The sequence below is a fragment of the Notamacropus eugenii genome, chromosome 5 (genome assembly GCF_028372415.1).
Source record: "Notamacropus eugenii isolate mMacEug1 chromosome 5, mMacEug1.pri_v2, whole genome shotgun sequence".
Classification (NCBI taxonomy): Eukaryota; Metazoa; Chordata; class Mammalia; order Diprotodontia; family Macropodidae; genus Notamacropus; species Notamacropus eugenii.
This window is the reverse complement of record NC_092876.1, coordinates 245,681,360-245,701,052: the sequence shown is the minus strand read 5'-3', so window position 1 is coordinate 245,701,052 and position 19,693 is coordinate 245,681,360. Positions and strand designations below refer to the sequence as shown.

The 19,693-nt window shown below is 38.0% G+C and overlaps 1 protein-coding gene and 1 pseudogene across 1 annotated transcript in view; one reads left to right on the top strand and one right to left on the bottom strand.

Annotated features, from left to right (window-relative positions):
- ITGA4 (integrin subunit alpha 4) overlaps window positions 1-19,693 on the bottom strand; it is a 96,498-nt gene that overhangs the window by 21,352 nt on the left and 55,453 nt on the right. Inside the window, exons 16-17 of the mRNA XM_072612549.1 lie at window positions 15,514-15,663; window positions 11,075-11,151 (exon numbers count right to left, since the gene is read on the bottom strand). Of these exons, the coding sequence (XP_072468650.1) occupies window positions 11,075-11,151; window positions 15,514-15,663 (227 nt within the window). The remainder of the gene's footprint in view (window positions 1-11,074; window positions 11,152-15,513; window positions 15,664-19,693) is intronic.
- LOC140503213 (nuclear transport factor 2 pseudogene) lies at window positions 16,258-16,949 on the top strand (annotated as a pseudogene).

Here is a 19,693-nt window from a genome sequence, read left to right as displayed (position 1 = left end):
AATCATTAATATGAATTAATTTAGAAAAAATATTTTGGTAGTAAAACAATCATGAATATGAAATGTGTTAGAGACAAACCCCTATAATCAAGAATCCTTACATCAGCTAAATTTGCAAATTGATATAACAGATTTGTCAGTAAGCAAAAGTTTTCATTGGATAAAATCAAACCAGTTCATTTTTCACTCACTTTTCCATTCAATAGTCTTTTTCATTTCTGCATTTCTTATAACTTTATGAAAATGTCTCTTCTGAAAAAACTGGTGGTAAATTAAAATTCTTAAATGTTTATAATAACTATAATAATAATAATAGCTAATATTTATTATTTACAAAGTGCTTCATATATATTTTCTCATTCTATTCCCCACAACAATCCTGCAAAGTTTATAGATGAGGAAATTGAAACTAAGAGAGGTTGAACAACTTGCCCAGTCACACAGCTATTATGAGTCTAATTTGAAGTCAGATATTGCTAACTTCAAGCCCAGCATGCTATATATTTTACCCCCTAGCTGCCTCAAATACAAGCAAATATATATACATATATATACATGTATATATATATATACACAAATATATATACATACATGTGTATATATATGTATGTACATCTTCACTCCTTACTCTCTAGCTCCTCAAGCTTTTCTCACTCTTCCCAAGATGACTTCTCACCCTGAAGATACCTCCCCCCTGCCACATCCTCTTCTGATTGCTGACCTGGACAGCCATTTCATCAGGTGCCCAGAGCATGCTTCCTTCACTCTTGGCTCCAATTCTCACTCTTGAGACTTTTCTACTTTCTCCCTAGCACCCTTGTCTCTGGTTGGGTACCCTTTCCCCCTCCATCCACCCCTTTTCTAGTTCCCTAGTAAGCATTCATACCCACTCTCCTATACATATTACTAAATCAATTGCTTATTTATCAGTGTTATAATAATTGTGATCTAATAAACAGGTCATATAACACATCAGAAGTTAAAAAATAAAACTCCCTTTCACATGGCCTACAACCTTTTAACTTTATAACCTTTTAACTTTCGCCTAATTTCTTAAGAGATGTTCTAGTGATGGCATTTTTTAAAAGAATGACAAATGATATTAGAAAGAATTGTTTCACTTATTTTAATTACTATAACATTAAAAATCCTATATCCTATTGAATAATCTAAAATTATGATCAGAATTAACTGCAGAATAAATATACAAGGAAAATCATACTTTAAATACAACCCACTCTGGAGTAGTCTATTATACAAGCTTTGTTCTAAAATACATTTTTATTCTGCTTAATCCTCCTGTTTCAGTTCCAAAGGGTGAAACAATTCATACTCTCAAGCTGTGATTACAGAAAATTCTCAACCGGTAGCTCCAGAATCCGTAGGGAAGGGGAACAGGGAGCAAGTGAGAAAGCCCATGAAGGAAAGCCTCCACCTTGGTTCACTATTAGCAGAATCCACTATATAAAAATAATCATTTAAAGCACCAATATTATTTAGGAAAAATTCCATAGCTATCACTTCAAAGTGAAGGAAACAGATTAAGCAAGAGCCATACTGTTGCCCCAACTCTTGGTAAAGAGCTGTGAATTTGACTCATCTGTGCAAGCCTTTGTCTTTCAGAGCTAATGCTGCTGCATAGACGAGCTCAGTGAAATAGGAAAATGTGAGGGGGCATCAGAGTCTCCCAATTTCCCCTCCTGGTATGTAATCATGTTGCAAATGAAAGAATCTAAGAGGTTCTAAAAGTAAACTTTCATGTGACATTAAAGTTTAATTAAGACTTGTGGAAGAGCTGCCTAGAAATAGACATTTATAAAATATTCTGGCTGCTAACCAAAGCATTAGTCACCGAACACCTTTGGGAAAGAAGTTGGCACTTAGACAAACAGCAGAAGGTGAAAGCGCTGCATAAACAGCGAGCTTCCAAGACAACAGCAAATTAAAGAAAAACACAATGTTAACATTTCGGGAGCTGGAGCCTCGGTTTCCTTTACATTTTTCTAAGCTATTTTATCACATTACCATAATTACTCTTCTATCTATCCTTTTTTGTTCTACATCTTCCTGCATCTTGATTCATTAACAAGAAGCCATCAGAAAGATGCCCACCAGCATACTCCAGGAGATACAATAAAGCACCAGGTGCACATCTGGGAGTGTGACAAAGCTGCACTCGAGCTCTTCCCTGGTAATCATATTTCATTCTTCATTAAAACATGCATAATGCATACTTGAAATTTACCAAGCCAACTCGAATCCTAGTAGTTTAAACAAAGCAAGGTACTGTGTACATACAGAATCATAACTTAATAAGTACAGGGTTCAGGTGGGGGTTAGAGGGAGAGAAAGGGAGATGGATTTCTGCCCTCCTATCTTTCAACTGCTTTGAGCTGAATGAATGGGATAGAAGTCTTATTTGGAAAGAAATGTTCCCTGAGCTTTTGTATAATGCATATGCACAGTCTAAATCAGATTAGTACTTCACAGCTAAATAGTTTTTAATTAAGATACTAAGACAAAAGGTAATGTGCAAGTGATACTTCACCCTTTTCTGTGTCAAGGTATACAACACATTTATTTAAGTTAAAAAAAAATTCTGACTCTTGGGCTCAAAAGGCTTGAGCTGTAGTAAAAGATGTGTGCCCGAATTTTCCTTGTACTTTCTTGCTGACCACAAACAAAGGGTACATAGGAAAGGAGATCTGCTAAGTGGAGTGAGTGAACTGGCATGGGAGGGTTTTTTGTTGAAGGAAGGTTATACTCATTGGAATCCACAACGAAGAGAAAAGCATTAAGTAGGAGGGATTTATATGTTCAGTCAGATTGGTCTCCTGCCTGCATGTCTCAGTCATTTTTTGGTCGCCCTCCACTTCTCCCTCATAATCAGGAGGGAAAGTGTCCTGCAATGGGAAGCAGACCGAGTTTTTTCTGTTCCCAGCTCTGTACCTACTACCAGTATGACTACTTTGGGCAAATCATTTAACTTGTCTGGACCTTAGCTTCCTCAGATGTAAAATGAGAAGGAGGAGCTTGATGATCTCTGAGGTCCCTTTCCACAGTGTTGGTCCTCAAAGACTATCTAGGGCAAGACTATCTTCTTTCCTCTTCTAGCACAGAGAGCTGCCGTCAAAGGGTTTGACACTGTATAGTCCCCACAGAACACTCAATATTTAGCGGTACTTATTTGCCTACTAATACCTGCTCTTGAATTTATTTTAGTCATGTACCATTCAGCCATCTCTCTTTGACAACTGAAGACTCTGACATGTACAAGGTAGATGTTCAGTAAGAGGGCTCAATTTAATCAAGGAGTGAGTTACAGGGCATTACAGTGGTAAAGCATACAATGTGGGAAGAGAACAAGCATTTAACACCTACTATGTGCCAGATACTATGCTAATTTTTTTTACAGATATCACCTTACTTGATACTATATTAAGTCCATTTCTGATGTCATCAGGAACAGATACTCTTCAATGAGTAAATATGTTTGCCTAAAACAGGTTTATGTCTGTGGGGCACATAAATACCATTAGTGCCCATGGAGTTATATTTAAGAGGATATGTGGAACATATGGCTTCAATTTCCATCCTCTTTCAGGGAAGGAGGGAGGTAGACAGGGTCTACTGCCTTTGTGGGGTAAAAGCACTTGTATAAAATGTGGTATAATTTACTAAACATGCAAAGCATTCTGTCAGAGCCCTTCTAGAAATCAATTAGAATCTCTTCCATGAAAACACCTCAAATCAGTGTCACATGCCTACCAGAAGCAGGCAGTTAAAACTCAAAAATAACACAAAAGCTATAGTGTTTCTTGCTTTTATAACAGCACACATGGTGGTACTTAGTGACCTCAAAACACTGACATATTAAACAATATATTAGCACCATCCTTCCCATAGAATCACAAAATAAACCACAATCATTTATTTATTTCAGAGATTATGGGATTTAGAGCTGAAAGAAATGCTAAAGAAACAGTCAATGAACTCACAAAATAATGTTTATCATTTCCCAGAAGTGCTAACCTAAAATGGTTTTATTGTGTTATGTAAATATTCCAAGAGAAATATGTTATCATTTAAAATTATCATAGGACTTAAAACTCAGGTTATGTGGTCTGGCTATTAACGAAAATATGCTTAATTAAATTTAGAATAAATACATAGATTAGATGTTCCAATAAAACTATTTTCATTCTTTAGATATGAAGCATTATTATTGTTTGTATCTTAATATTCTATATTTCAAAACCCTATTCATTTGTAGAGCAATTAGAGGGATTTCATTCAAGAATGCCAAAGATGATTAAAGGATAGACTTACTTAGAAGAAAGATGAGGGGGAAAAGACCTAACAACAAAGCAAAGCAAAGAATTTCTAAAACCAGCTGTTCTTTTTGCCAAAGATCAGTGGAAGCTGAAAATATGAAGCAGATAAAATGTTTATGAAAGAGGCAAAATTAGAAGAGAAAGTTTGAAAATTATTCATTCAAATACTTAGAGTATATATATTATGTGTGAAGCATTGTGAATACAGAGCAGTTTTCACTGGAACCAGAGAGTGTATTTTGCCAATCTGTATAATTGAAGAATAAACTCCAATGATTATCTGTGTAATGAGCTGGGTTTCCTTGGCACAGAAATGGCAAATTACTTAAGGCTACATAGGCCTCGCCTAAGTGAAAGAGAATTAATTTAGAGAAAAAAGAAAATTAAAGCTAAACATCACAACATTTTTAATGGAATGTTTGAAAGTACTATCAACAGAAGTACCATCAAGAACAGAAATGAAACAAACATTGAGAAATACATAGTGAGGAATAACCAAACACGACATGGAGTGCAACCCATGATTAAATGTATTAGATTACTTCCTTAGTCCAAATTTCAAGCTTCTGAACAGAGATAGTAACCTGAGCAAATACATTTCCACTGTGCTTCATCTACAGAATATTCTAATCTTTTCATTGTGAAAGACATGTGAATCAACTGGAGTTTCTGAATGTAAATTTGGGTCCATTTAAAATGGCAAGTTTCTTTTGTGGAACTCTAAGGAAGGATCTTAAGGTCTGGGTGGATATCTATAGATTCCAGCTCTACCACCTACCTCAAACCAGGTGCCAAAGACCACATCAGACAGAAGCCTCTTTCTAAGCCCCCAGTACCTTCTTCCCCATCTCACTTGAAACCAGAGGGCAGAGAGGTCCAAGTTACAGAGTGTACTTTCCTCAAACTCTAGCCCAGCTTGATCAGATATTACCAGGAACTGGAATATAAAATGGCAAGGCTAAGCAGGACATTTTCCCTTGCCTCTATCTCTCTCATATCTCCTCTTCCCAAAGGTTGTGAGTCTAACTCTCTGTCTTGTCACTGTGCTCTCCAAATAACTGGGCACTCCCATATAACCTGCCACTATACCCTAAGAACCATGGGGCTTTTATATCTGAACTCTTCTATCTTATCTCCCCTAGTTCCTTGAGAGCAGAGACTATCTTGCTTAAAAAGCTCTCCCTTGATCCTACAATCTGTTGTCTCTGATCCTCTACCCCACCCCTGCAATGGCAAGTAAAATAGGATCTTTTGCTGCTTTTGTTTTAGTGTGTGTGTTCGTCCTTCGTTGCCAAAGAAGACCATGCCATCAGACAAATAATGACCTGACTTGCACTTGACTTTGTTTTGAGTGAGGGCTGTGCAGGTCACCAGCCTCACTTCTCCTCCAGAGCCATCTGAATGCAGTGACCAGATATTCATCAGGATAACTGGAGATGACCCAGGATGAGGCAACTGGGGTTAAATGAGTTGCCCAAGAGTTGTCACAAAGCTAATGAGTGGCAAGTATCTGAGATGAGATAAACTCAGGTCCTCCAGACTCCTGCACTAATGCTTTATACACTGCACTATCTAGCTGCCTTTAGTATAATCAAGAAGTATAATGCCTCTATCTGAATGTGACTGAGGAGGATCTTCCCCACGCATGGTTGGGTCTGGAAAGATTTGTAAGCAGGTCCATGCCTTTTGTTAACGAGGCACTGGTTCTCAAGGGATGTGATACCCTCCGGCTCTAAAAACTGTAAAACTGTGTAAAGACTCTGAGGGTGAGTTTCTATTTTGGGACTTACTGACTAGAAATGTTTGTTTGGCCAGAAGAGGACTATGGGAAGCCTCTAAAGAGACCCCACCTATCACCCCCAGCTTTGAGAAACCTAGAAGTTCCCCCTCTAGTAGAGATGTATGTATGTTAATAGTCAGACATTTTGAAAGTATGTCTACTGACTTTTAATTTCTCTGTATTTTCTTTGAAGTTCGGGTGCTGACTCCCCTGAACTAGGTGAATGATATATGTGTTTGGTTAAAGGAATGATACATGTGCTTAATTAAAGTGATTGTTGACCCACCAAAAGTTGCCTTTCCTTTTATGAATGCAGATCTAAGAATGTGTGATAGCAGGTCCCTTTGTGTATGTTAGGGTGCTGACTGATACAATATGGTAACAAGGATGGAATCTGCATAAATGAAAAGAAAAGTACGGGGACTGGGATAATTGTTATTTCCCAGTTGTGGTAGCTATGATTCTGTGGAACCTCGGGAGGTGGGGGTGGCCAGAGTCAGGGCTCAAGTGGATTAGCCCTACTCTGGACTGTGCTGGAGAAGTGAAGGTCTTTTAAGTGTATTGTATTCAGAAACCAGACTAGACCTTTGAGAATTTGGAATGGAGCACTGGAGTTCTAGCCTGCCTACAGAACTATCCAGCAGAAACTGAGAATGGCCAGTGTGCTGACGCTGCTGAAGTGAGAAGAATGGGAGTACAGAGTTACCTTCTCACATACCCAGGAAGGAGCTGGGAACAGGTGGCTCCTGCTGGGGAAGGAGGAACCCAGGAACTTGGAGTTCAGCCCTATGGCAAGCTTGGGACTGCCCAGCAAGGCACTGAGTCTGCTTTTTTGCAGTATTCTCTTGGGACAGTTTGGGACCCAGGGGGTGGAGTTGCCTATGGTGGGTGGGGGGAAGTGCCATGTACCCCTACCTTGATGACTTTGTTGTTCAGTTGCCTCTCAGGACTTGGAAGCAAGGCTCATTAGTGCCTGCCCTGAGAGTGCAGGGTGGGGAGAATAGGCCCTCAAGAGGACTTTGCTTGGACATTTCTGTTTGGGATTGAGGAAGGAGGAGCTGGTTGTTCTCTCCTCAAAGAATGCTGTTGTGTTATGCCTATACCTTTGTGTTTGTTTAAAATCATTTGGCCACCCTGATAACAAGTTGCTATGTTATGTATTCTGCAAATGTGAACTATGTTGTAATTGCTAAAGAAATGTTAATACCTATTCAGATACTGCTTAAATCACCTGGATTTGGGATTGCAAAGTATAATGACTATTTGTACCAGGATCCATAGCCATTTAGATTTGTAAAACTAAGGATCCTGGAGGGTGGAGTGTAATGGCAAGTAAAATAAGATCTTTGGATTTTTTTGTTTTAGTATAATTAAGAAGTATAATGCCTCTATTTGAATGTGACTGAGGAGGATCTTTCCCACCCATTGTTGGATCTGGGAAGATTTATAAGAAAGTCCATGCCTTTTGTTAACGAGGCACTGGTTTTCCAGGGATGTGATGCCTTCTGGCTCTAAAAAGTATATTAAAGACTCTGGGGTGCAGTTTTATTTTGGGGCTTACTGACTGGAAGTGTTTGGCCAGAAGAGGACTCTGGGAAGCTGTTAAGGACTACCCCCCCCCAGCTTTGAGAAATCCAGATGTTCCCCCTCTCCGATAAAGATGTATTTATGGCAGTGGTCAAACATTTTTGGAAGCATGTCTGCTGACTTTTAATTTCTTTGTATTTTCTTTGAAGTTTGGGGTGCTGACTCCCCTGAAATAGGAGAATGTCATACGTGTTGGGTTAAAGGAATGATACATGTGCTTGATTAAAGTGAAAGTTAACGCCTCAAAAGTTGCCTTTCCTTTTATGAATGTAGATCTAAGAAGCTGTGATAGCAGGCCCCCATGTATATTGGGGTGCTTACTGATACAGCCCCCAGCTTCTTGCCTAAACTCCTGGAGAAAGCTATCTCCACTTAGGCCTTCCTCTTCCTCCCTTCCCTCTGCAAAACTGCTTTCTAACCTCGTTAATTAAAATTGCTCTTCCCAAAGTCATTAATTATTTCTTAGTGGCTGAATTGAATGGTCTTTATTCAGTCTTCATCATTGTTGACCTTTGTGCAAACTTTGATGCTTGATCACATTGGATGCCCTCTCCTCTCTAGGTTTTCATGACATTAATTTTTCCTCATTTTCCTCCTACCTTTTTAACCTCTACTCAGTCTCCTCTGCTGGATCAGGTCACCCTCCACTAACCATGGATACAACCCTACCCCAGACTCTGTCCTGTCCTTTTCTTCTCTCTATATTATATCATTTGGTGATCTCATCAGCTCCCACAGGTCCAAGGATCATTTTATTTTTGCAGCTGATTCACAGATCTAATATAATCTAACTTTAATCCCTCCTTAATCTCTCCTAACCTCCAGTCTTACACTGCCAAATGCCTTTTGGGCAACTTCAATTTGATGTCCTATAGGCATCTCATGCTCAGCATGTCCAAAACACAGCTTATATTTTCCACTAAACCTTCCCTTCATCCCAACGTTTGTTACTGTGGAAAGCAACCTTATCTTCCCAGACACCTATGTTCACAGCCTCAGTGTTGTCCTTAACTCCTTACTCTCATCCCTCACTCCATCCAATTTGTTATGAAGTCTTGTCTCTACTTTTACTATTACCATATGTGTGTGTGTGTGTGTGCATGTGTGTGTGTGTATTCTCATTATTCACACAGTTTTACTCTGGTTCAGACCCTTAACAACTCTCACTTGAACTATTGCATAGCCTTCTAATTGGTGCCCTTGCCTCAGATCCTGCCCCTCTGCCTTTCTATTCATCCTTCTGTCACCTGCCATGGTGATTTTCCCAAATGATTTCTGACCAGGGCATTCCATCCCTCTTCCCCAAGACACACACACACACACACACACACACACACACACACACTCCTGTAGCTTCCTACTGCCTCCAGGATCAAATATAAAATTCTCCAGTTGGCATTTACCATATGGCCATTTCTTTCCTTACTAATATTCTTATATTTTTTCCCATCTGGACAATTTATGATCCAAGTTGGCTTTAATATTCCTCACACCTTGTTGCTGCTGCTGCGTTATGTCCTTTGTTCTCAAAGAGGACCATGACATCAGGGAAATGATGACTTGATGACAGTTGACTTGGATTTGAGTGAGGGAGAGTTGTACAAGGTCACCAGCCTCACTTTCTCCTCCAGAACCATCTGGGTACAGTAGCCTGATATTCATCAGGACAATTGGAGATGGCCTGTCTCCTCACTCCATGTATTTTCACTGAGTGTCCCCCCTGCCTGAAATACTCTCCCTCCTCACCTGCTGGCTTTTCTGTCTTCCGTCATATATCAGCTGGAATCTCACCTTCTGCAGGAACCCTTTCCAGATCTCCCACACCTCACTCCCTCATTGCTAATGTTTTCCCTCTGAGATACATTCTATTTGCACTGTCTTTTTCTTACATGTATATAATTATTTGTATGCTAACTCTCCCTTTAGAATGTGGGAGCCTTGCCTTCCTTTCTATCCCCGGCATTTTGCACAGGGCTTGGCATAAAGCAAGCACTTAATAAATGCTTTTTTCATCCATTCACCCGTTGACTCCTACCTACTAAAATCTGTATTCAAACTGTTTTGGTTGAAATTCCATTCAGATGCCACTCCCTTCTATAAAGATGCCCTCACTTGCCACACCAGAATCACAACAGGGTCTTAGTAATTATGGCACAGAGAGAGAAGAGAGCAAACAATCTGAGGTAAAGCTGTGTGATTCAGATGAATGGAGGGCAGTGTGTTTTAACTTACTTGGTGCCATATTCACAACAATCTAGAGGAGACAAAGAGGCCATATTATATAAAAATGTAAAATGGGCTTACCACATAATTATCCCCCGATGAATACTATTGCTACACTGTTATGAAACAGATCTAAAAATATGAGTATTTTAGAAAATACCTTTGACCAGCCACTCTCAGATGAGCCAGACAATTAATCTTGATTGCAATTTGCAACAAATTCAATAGGAATTTAGGATTATCCAGAAGATATCATTTAATATAGCACTCTTGTTTTATAAATAAACTAAGAAGTGACTTGTGCAAAGGTACACAACTATTTAATGACACAACTGGAGAAAATCTGGAGTCACATTGAGAAAATCCCATTAATTCCTAGGCCAGTGTTATTTCCATTCCACCATGTCCTTTACTGTTGAATTGTTCTATGGAAAAATCAAAACTAAACTTGGCAATTTAGTATATCTAGAGACACAATTGAGTATTTATAGTATCATGACGGTCAGTGGGACAGTTTCCCTGACACTGTAGTTCCAGCTAAAGTTCTGCTATTCTCAATCCCCTTTAGTGCTAATGTCTTTCTTTTGTTGATTATCTCCAATTTAAACTCTCTATATTTTGTTTGATGAGCTAGGTGACTCAGTGAATAAAGTCCCAAACCTGGAGTCACAAAGATTCATGTTTGTAGGTCTGAAATCTGACCTCAGGCACTTAGTAACTTTGTCATTTAACTCTATTTGCCACAGTTTCCTTGTCTATAAAATGAACTGAAGAAGGAAATGGCAAACTTCTCCAGTATCTTTGCCAAGAAAACTCCAAGTGGAATCTTGAAAAGTCACACGATTGAAACAAGTGAACACCTACAACAACAAATATCTTGCTTACACAAGATGGTTTGTGGATTGTGTTTTCAGTTACACTGAGAGCTCCTCAGGAGCAAAGACTGTCTTATGTTTTTGGCTATGTCCCCACCATGGGCTGGGCATATCGCAGTTACTTGATATGTAACTTGACCATGTTACACCAAGCTTTGGTATATTCTAAGTCTTTAGAAAATTTGTAATTTTGGTGTAAAATTACCCAAAATATTTATTTAATCAGAACACTTCAAACCTTGACAGTAAACAACCATAATACTTATAATACTTACTTTGGAAATCCAATTTTTGCAGACACTTGTAAATCAGCAGAACAATTTTCACGGCTACAAAACCTTGCAAAGGTTATCTGAAAAGATGATATAAGAAAAGCAATTAATGTCCTAATGTCAATTTTGGGGTCTTCAGAAGAGTACCTAGAAATCAGTGCTTGACCTAATGCTATTTTTTAAAAATGTTAATCAATGACTTGGCAAAAAGCCTAAATGGCACATGGAAGTATCTCAGGCTGGGAGTCATAGCTGATACTATGGAGGAGCAAAAGAAAAACAAGCAAGAAACATCAAACCTTGATGGGGCTAGAACATTGAGTCAAACTGAGACAGGTAAAATTGGAGAGAAATAGCTATAACCTTAAACTTAAGTAATGTAAAAGACTGGTGTGACTAGAGGCTGATTCACCTGAAGATATTAAGATTTTAGTGTGCTGCAAACTCAGTCAACACTGTGACAGCATTCCAGAGAGTCAATATAATCTTGCAAAATATGTTTTTATTATATCTATTTTTATATTACCATACTTTCCCTAATATCCTTCCTCTTCCCTCTCCCATAGAGTCATCTTATATAACAAATAGTATTTTTAAAGGCAACAAAGAAGAAAAAATCAGCATAACTGATCAATATATTGGAAAAAGTCTAAAACCATGTGCAATGCACGCTTGTGAAGCTTCCACTTCTGGGAAGAAATGAGGTGGGAGTATCTTCTACCTTTTTATTCGTTACATTTGGTTTTTTTTAAAATTTTTTTCATGCTTGTTTTTTATAATTTTCCCACTTCTACTTTTGATGTGAGCATGGGTGTATGTGTACGTATGTGGTAAACTAATGCAATCTTAATCTAAGAGAGGTATCCTGTCTGAGATTAAGAAGGACTAAGAATACTATTGTACTTTGCCCTTGTCAGAAAACACATTAGAAGCAGGTAGGGGGTTGTGTTTGTCCTTCATTTTCGAAGAGAACTATGACATCAGAGAAATGATGACATGACTTGCCCTTGACTTTGTTTTGAGTGAGGGAGGGCTATACAAGGTCACCAGCCTCACTTCTCCTCCAGAGCCATCTGAATCCAGTCACCAGATATTCATCAGGATGACTGGAGATGGGCCAGGATGCAATGAGAGACCTTGGCCTTTCTTCATTTCTCTGATGTCATGGTTGTCTTCAAAAATGAAAGATGAACAAAACTTGTGAGTAGACCAGGATGTCTAAATGGGGCCTTCTCTTCCCCCAAAAGAAGGTAAATTTTGATGGCCAGATGCTGCCTAGTTAACTTGGGGTACACTGGCTAGATTCCTTCCCTTCCCTTCTCCTCTCCTCCCTCCCCTTCCTTTCTTTCCTTTCCTTCCTTCTCCTTTTCTTTCTTTCCTTCTTTTCTTTCTTTCTTTTCTTCTTGTCTTTCTTTCTTTCCTTCTTGTCTTTTTTCTTTCCTTCTTGTCTTTCTTTCTTTCCTTCTTGTCTGTCTGTCTTTCTTTCTTTCTTTCCTTCTTGTCTTTCTTTCTTTCCTTCCTTCCTTCCTTCCTTCTTTTTCTTTCCTCCCCTAAAACCTTAGACCCAGTGTACTCAAGTCCATGGACTGAACAACAATGGATCCCTGCCCAACTCAAGGGTAGGTAGGGGATATTGTGGATGGAATACTGGGCCTCACAATCATGAAGTCTTTGGGTTGAATCCAGCCTCAGATACTAGTATATGTATGTAAGACACTTGACTGATATCTGCTTTATTTTCCTCAACTGTAAGATGGTGCAAATAATAACAAATATCTTCTAGTGTGGTTGTAAAGACTAAATCAGATATTTGCGAAGTGCTTAGCAGAGTGCCTGGCACATAGTAGCTACTTAATAAATACTTTTTGTTTTGTTTTAGATTTACTTACTTCCCTCCTGCTCATTGCATTTTTAGGAGATTAAAGAGCTGTAGGGTATTCAGAGGAAAGAACCAGGAAAAAAAGGGAAAGGGCCTGGAATTCAGAACATATGGAATAGGCCAGGTGGATAGGGATGCTTAGCTTGGAGAGAAGAATATATAGATGGGGCATGACAGCTGGCTTCAAGGATGAGGAAGTAGCATTAGACTTTTTTGCTTAGCCTTGAGAAGCAAAACTGAGATCATGGCTAAAAGTTGGAATGTGCTGCCTCAGGATGGTAGTGAGCTCCTGCTCACCTGATGTCTTCAAGAAAAGGCTCATGGGGGTATGTTGCAAAGGGAATCCTTGTTCAGTTATAATAACTAGGACTAGGTAGCCTCAGAGTCCCTTCAGAACCAAAAATACTGTGATTCTACATATATTTCAATTCAGGAAGTTATTTATATTTATTAGTCAGAGGAAAACAGAAGTCAATAACAGGTCAAGAAAAGAGAGAAATTAATGCACTGTACAGTGATTTATAATGCACTTCCCAATGAATTTCTTTTTGTCTGTTGCAGTTCTATTCTACCTGACTGATAGTTCAGTTAGTCAATGAACATTTATTAAGTGACTACTGGGAGTGAGTGTCTATGTGAATGCTGGACTTAAAAAGAAAAAGATAATCCCTGCTGTCAAGGAACTTAACAGTTTAAGGGGGGAGATAACATGCAAACAATTATGTTCAAACAAGCAATACACAAGATAAATTGGAGATAAGCAACAGGAAGGAAGGTACTAGAACTAAGGGGAAGTGGGAGAGACTTCTCATACAAGATGGGAGTCAGAGAAGCCAAGAAGTGGAGTTGAACAGGGAATTTCAGGCACAGAGACAATGAAAATGTCTGGAGCCAGGAGGAGAAGGAATGTCTAATGTGAGGGTGGCAAGGAAGCCATGTCACTCAGTCCTAAGTAAGTATGCTCAAACTGGGGGAAGGGAGGTTGAAGTGTAACAAGTAAGATGGCTAGGAAAGGGGGGGGCAGGTTTGAGGACCGAAAACACAAAAAGGTAAGGAGAGTATTAGAGGAAAAGGGGAAAGAAATAGAGTAATGAAGACACAAAATGTGGGTACAAGGTACAATGTGGGTACAAAGTAGCCTGCCTACCCTCTCCCCTCAAAGCAGGAAGAAGTCAGGTTGCATTGTTTGAATATTTAGTTGTTCACAAATTCTGCTTGCTAATAACACAGGGTGTCCATAATAAGAACATCAATGAAGCAAAAATTACTAGTGCTTTGTTACTTATATTTCCAACGTGTTTTAGGTTAATGATAAAGCAACTCTAAATTAACCTTAAAAAGTAGAAGAAGTCCCCAGCAGAAGTGGAGTGACTACCCCCATGGAGGGTGGGTTTTTTCCCCCTTGTCTATTAGTTTTTAATTCAAGTTAATACTATTAATACCAGTTCTTACCACTGGGTGAGACAATAGCGAAACAAATTAAAAACAAAAATTGCCCCCTGCCCTTCAAGGAATTTAATCTTTACTAAGATAGAAGAGACTTTGTTCTGAGCTGGTACTTTTCTCTGTCACATTGTTTCAGCGACCGTAATATGTAGCTGCGTACTTTATTGATAAGTCTCACATTCAAATGTCTCTTCAGGTATGTGGGCAAGTCACTTAACCACTCTGGACCTCAGTTTCCTTTCATTGTAAAATGAAAGTGTTGAATTCTATGATCTCCGAAGTGCTTTTCAGCTCTAAAATAACCTATGACGCTATGATGTTTTGTGGCATTGGTAGCTGGGGATAAATATGGGTTATCCAACCTCTTGAGGTCTCTCAAATTCTATGATTCTCATGCTGTGAAACCCGTTACAATTAATGTCACTCTGCCCAAATATACTCAGCGGGCCACTTCTTTCTGCAGCTGAAGAGTAAAGATTTACATGAAGTGACTACAAGACTACACAGACATTAATGGTTCATGGTGCAAACTTGAGTAAGCACTGAATGTAGAAAGCTTAACATCAGACATTTTAAAAAGCAATTTGTACAGAGATGGAGATGGGAAGCACAACATGACACTGAAAAACAGGAATTACTGACTAATAGAATCACATGACTACGTAAAGAGATAGAACCCAAGAAGGATCTGTTAACCCAGAGCAGATTATGTCCCTAGGTATATTGTATGAGTGAGCCCATGGAATTTTGTGTAAGCAAATAATTCTAACACATAAAAGGGTCACTTGAATTTTTTTAACCTTTTCTTCATAAGAAAGAGTAGACAGAAAACTTATATACATATAATATATTTAATGCATAGTTTAAAAAATTAATTCAATACTCTATAAAAAGAAGATTGGAATAGGAATAGAATGGGCATAAAAAAGGGAAAGGAAAATTTAAAGTGGTCCTCTAAACATCTATTTTTGTATCTATTTTTTAGAAGAATAACATCAGGAAAAAGACAAGATTTTTAAAAGGAAGAACTTTTATAAAAGAATTTCCCATTATTTTACGTTATATGAAATTTCCAAAATTCTCTACTAACAATAAAAATAAAGGAAAACATTCCAACCTTTTCTTTAATTATGTCTTTTTCTTTCCTCTGCTGAAGAATTGGTTGAAGTGGTGAAAATTCGTCAGTGACTCTTTTACTGATCACATGATGCCCAAGGTGATAAGCTGCTTCAACATGAATCGGAGTAAGGATATCCCTTACATCTTTCTAAGAAAATTGGAAATTTTATTAATTAATCACTTAATAAACATAAAAACACAACAGAAAACTCAAACCAAATGAACTCTTTTCCTGTACGAAAGGGAAAAAGCAGAATACAGGAAATCCAGATATTTTCTTTCTATTTCTTTTCCTAAAACCTTTATTTATTTTTTTTTTTTAGCATAACTATAGTCAGGCACACTGTTGTAATTCCTGTTACTGAAGTAGGCTGAGGCTAGTGAATACCATGAGATTAGGAAATCTGAACAGCAGTGGATTAAAGCTGATAGCCTATCTACCCTAAGCCCAATACCAATACCGTAAGAAACTGAGATATAGGGGAACCACCGGGCTGCCCGAGAAGGAACAAAGAAGCCTAGGTCTGAAACAGAGCAGGTCAAAGCTCCATTGCTAACCAATAGTGGTATTGAATCCATGAGTGGTTGCTGTACTCCCAGGCTGGGCAAGATAGAGAGACCTAGTCTCAAAAACAAACATAACAAAACAAAATTTATGGATTCAAAATTAGAGATTAATTCATTCAGGGGCACAATTAGTCTAGGAATATGCTCAGTTGCTGGTACCACCACTACTGCCATTATGCCAGCCCATCAGGTTCTGCTGCTGGGTGAGGATCCAAAATGGGGGGGGGGGGGGAGGGAATGCAAGCTGATTTGGGAGCATATTGGATCCATCTGTGTGCAACATTACTACCAGTTACTTGATAATGATGGTACTTAACTGTGAGCAATATATATTTATGCATCTTGCCTTTCAGGAGAAGGGCAGCAATTCCAAGGCAAAGCAGTCATCATGGAGAAATTATCTAGCCTTCCAATTTAGAAAATACAACATAGCATTATGGCACAGGACCACTAACTCACATCTGACAGTTATATACTCAGTATGGTTGTGGGACAGCTAAATTCTGATGAGAACCATCAAAGGATTCCTAATTCTTTTTTCATTTCAAATATTTCTGTTAATGAATGTCAATGATGCTTAGGTCTTCACCAAGAACAAGCTAGAGGTGCACAACTTTGGCTAAGCCTCCTCTTTTCCAGGCACTCACAATGTTCCCTTCTCATCCCTCTTCCTAATATTGTTCACACTCCCTCCATCCTTAAGCTCCTTAAAACATTCCAAATATCACATACATATCTACAGGCCACAGTGGGTAGACAACATGGTGGTGGTAGTGATGGTATCACTATTTGATTTTAAGTTACGCTAGATGACAGGAGAACTTTGTGTGGTACCAAAAATACTTTAGAAAGACTAAGTAATATGAAAGGCTGATTTTTGTTTTAACGTACTGATGAGTTGCTCTAGTAACTCAAAGAATTAAAGGAGAAAACAGCAGCTATGTGTGCAGCCTAGATATGGATTTGATCAGCTGTTCCCATGTTTCATTATAAAATAAAACTATGAAAAGGGGGATCATATATTACTGTCCTTTCCATAGAAGGGAATATTACTGCAAAACTAGACAGATGGATCAGGTGATCCACCTTTCTAAAGGTGTTTCCTCTTTTCCAGAGGATTACAAATGATTTGCTGAAGTAGAATTCCATGTCAATTCTCCAGACCAATTCTAGTGCTCTTTGCATTATTCTATGCCAACTAGAAAAGAGTGTCCATGGTACCACAAAGAATTTGAATTTGAGGGAGTGAAGAACAGAATTTTATTCATAGGTATATCTATCTAACTTGATTGTTTGATTTTATAGAAAACTAATGGCCATTGTTGCCTAGGATACTGAATTATTTTATGATGCATCTTCTCCATTCTCTGTTTTACAATATTCAAGATTCTTTACTGAGAAAATAAATAAATGTCAAATCTTTCTCTAAGCCTTGGTGGATTCATTAAACCACCTCCCTTGAAATCAATGAGAGTTTCCTGAGGCATCAAGACCACTATCAGGTTATGCATTCTTTTCTTCTAAAAAGGACTAAATTAATATAGTCTATTCCAAGTTCAAGTCAAAAGAGAATTTCTTATAGATGGTGAGTCCTCTGGATGTTCCTGATGCTCCTGTTTGAGGATGGCATTTTGCTAAATGTATCAAGCTGTAGAATGTTGTAGAGTCTCCTAGATGGTATCCATATATAAACACTCAAAAAGATTCTACATATCCATACTGGGAAAATAAAATAGAAGAAGAATTTCAGTTGTCTAGACCATGATAGTCAGTTAGATAAACTGACACTGTTAATTGGGCCAGAAATGAACAGAAAAAAGAAAACATATAGATTGCCTTTGGCAAACTGGAAAGTTGTTTTTCTTGTACCAAACATCTCCTTGAAACAAAAAATTTTTTTGTGTATCTCAATATTTTATTCATATTGTATGGTTGTGAGTCAGAAATACTACAGACTCTAAAGAACTCAAAATGAATATCACCCAAAAGGCAAAGGGTGGGTTCAAATAAGCTATATCACATTGAATTTCAAGAGAGATGTTAAAGAAAAATCAACCTAACAAGGCCTAGAATAAGGCTAAACATTTTAAATGAGAAGGTGTACCCATGGAAAGTTTTGCAGCAATTTATAATTGCAAAAATAAATAAATTACAAAGGAGAACCAGAGCAAAGTATGCCCTCAAGGAAAAGTATGAATAACAAAGAGGATGAACTGGTCACACGTTAGCAGCAAAAGATGACTTATAGACTGTCCAAATACTCCACAGATTTCCTCACAATGTCATGAAAAATCATGTAAAAGCACTAGTACTTTGGGTGGATCTACTGCGGTGAAATTAGAGGACAAAGACCAGAATCACAGAAAATAGGCAGATATAGAGGGGCTGCCATCTGGAGGGAATATCCACATTGATGACTTCACAGATCCATATGAACATTGAGTATTTGAATTCCTAATTAAGTAATCTGGGTGGGTGATTTCAATTGAATTAAATTACCAATTTAATTAGACAGTTGATATATAGACCCATGGATCATAAGTCTAAAACCCAATGATGAGGGTCCCTAAATTTTATAAAATACAACCCGAGTTAAAAATACAAACGATCTCAAAGCAGGAAAGGAAGAGTTATAAATCAACAAGGACATACATCTATAACCCCTTCCATGAGAGCTTGGTAGTCAATATACAACTTTCCTAACTCTTTTTTGCTTTAGAATTGTCACTATGTTGCTAAAATTAGAATTATTGCTATTGTAATATGTTTATAGAACTGGTCACAGACTTGGTTGCCTTTACTATACTTGCAGTTTAAATTTAAATGCCTATTCTGACTCTCCACTTCTAAAATACATTTTTTAATCAAGAGAGAACTATAGGTTTCTAATTTCAAAAGTGGATGTAATAAAAAAAAAAAAAGAGGGCAGTTCAATAAAGCCCACATGGAACATTAAAGAAAATAGGCTCAGGGGATTTCAATAGACTACACAGTTACTGAAAATGTAATTGGGGTTAACATTTATACTAGGAGAACTCTTCAGGGGAAAAACATAAATTTGTGTCATTATACTAGGACATAAACTTCTCACAGATTGGTGTCAATAGGCCAGATTTTCATCTATCTATCTATCTATCTATCTATCTATCTATCTATCTATCTATCTATCTATCTATCTATCTATCTATCTATCGGTCTGTCTGTCTGTCCATCTGTCCATCCTTCCATCCATCCATCCGTTCATCCACCCATCTATCTATCTATCTATTGCAAGAGGATTAGAATGTGTCCTAATGTTGGTGAGTCAACAAGAATTTATTAATTGCCTACTATGTGTCAGTCTCTATATTAAGCGTTGAGGATTTAAAGAAAAGCAAATGATAGTCCCTGTTCACAAAGAACTCACATTCTAATGGGGCAGAGGATATAAAAACAACTATATATGCACAAGATACGAACAGAATATCTATCAAAAAGGAAATACAGAAAGAGTGACCACTCAGAATTCCTTTTATTGTTGTCTTCCCTGTTAAAAATGTGAGTTCCTTGAGGAAAGGAGCTTTATTTCCTTGGATTTGGAGTTGTAGGGATCTATTGGGGATAGGGAACCA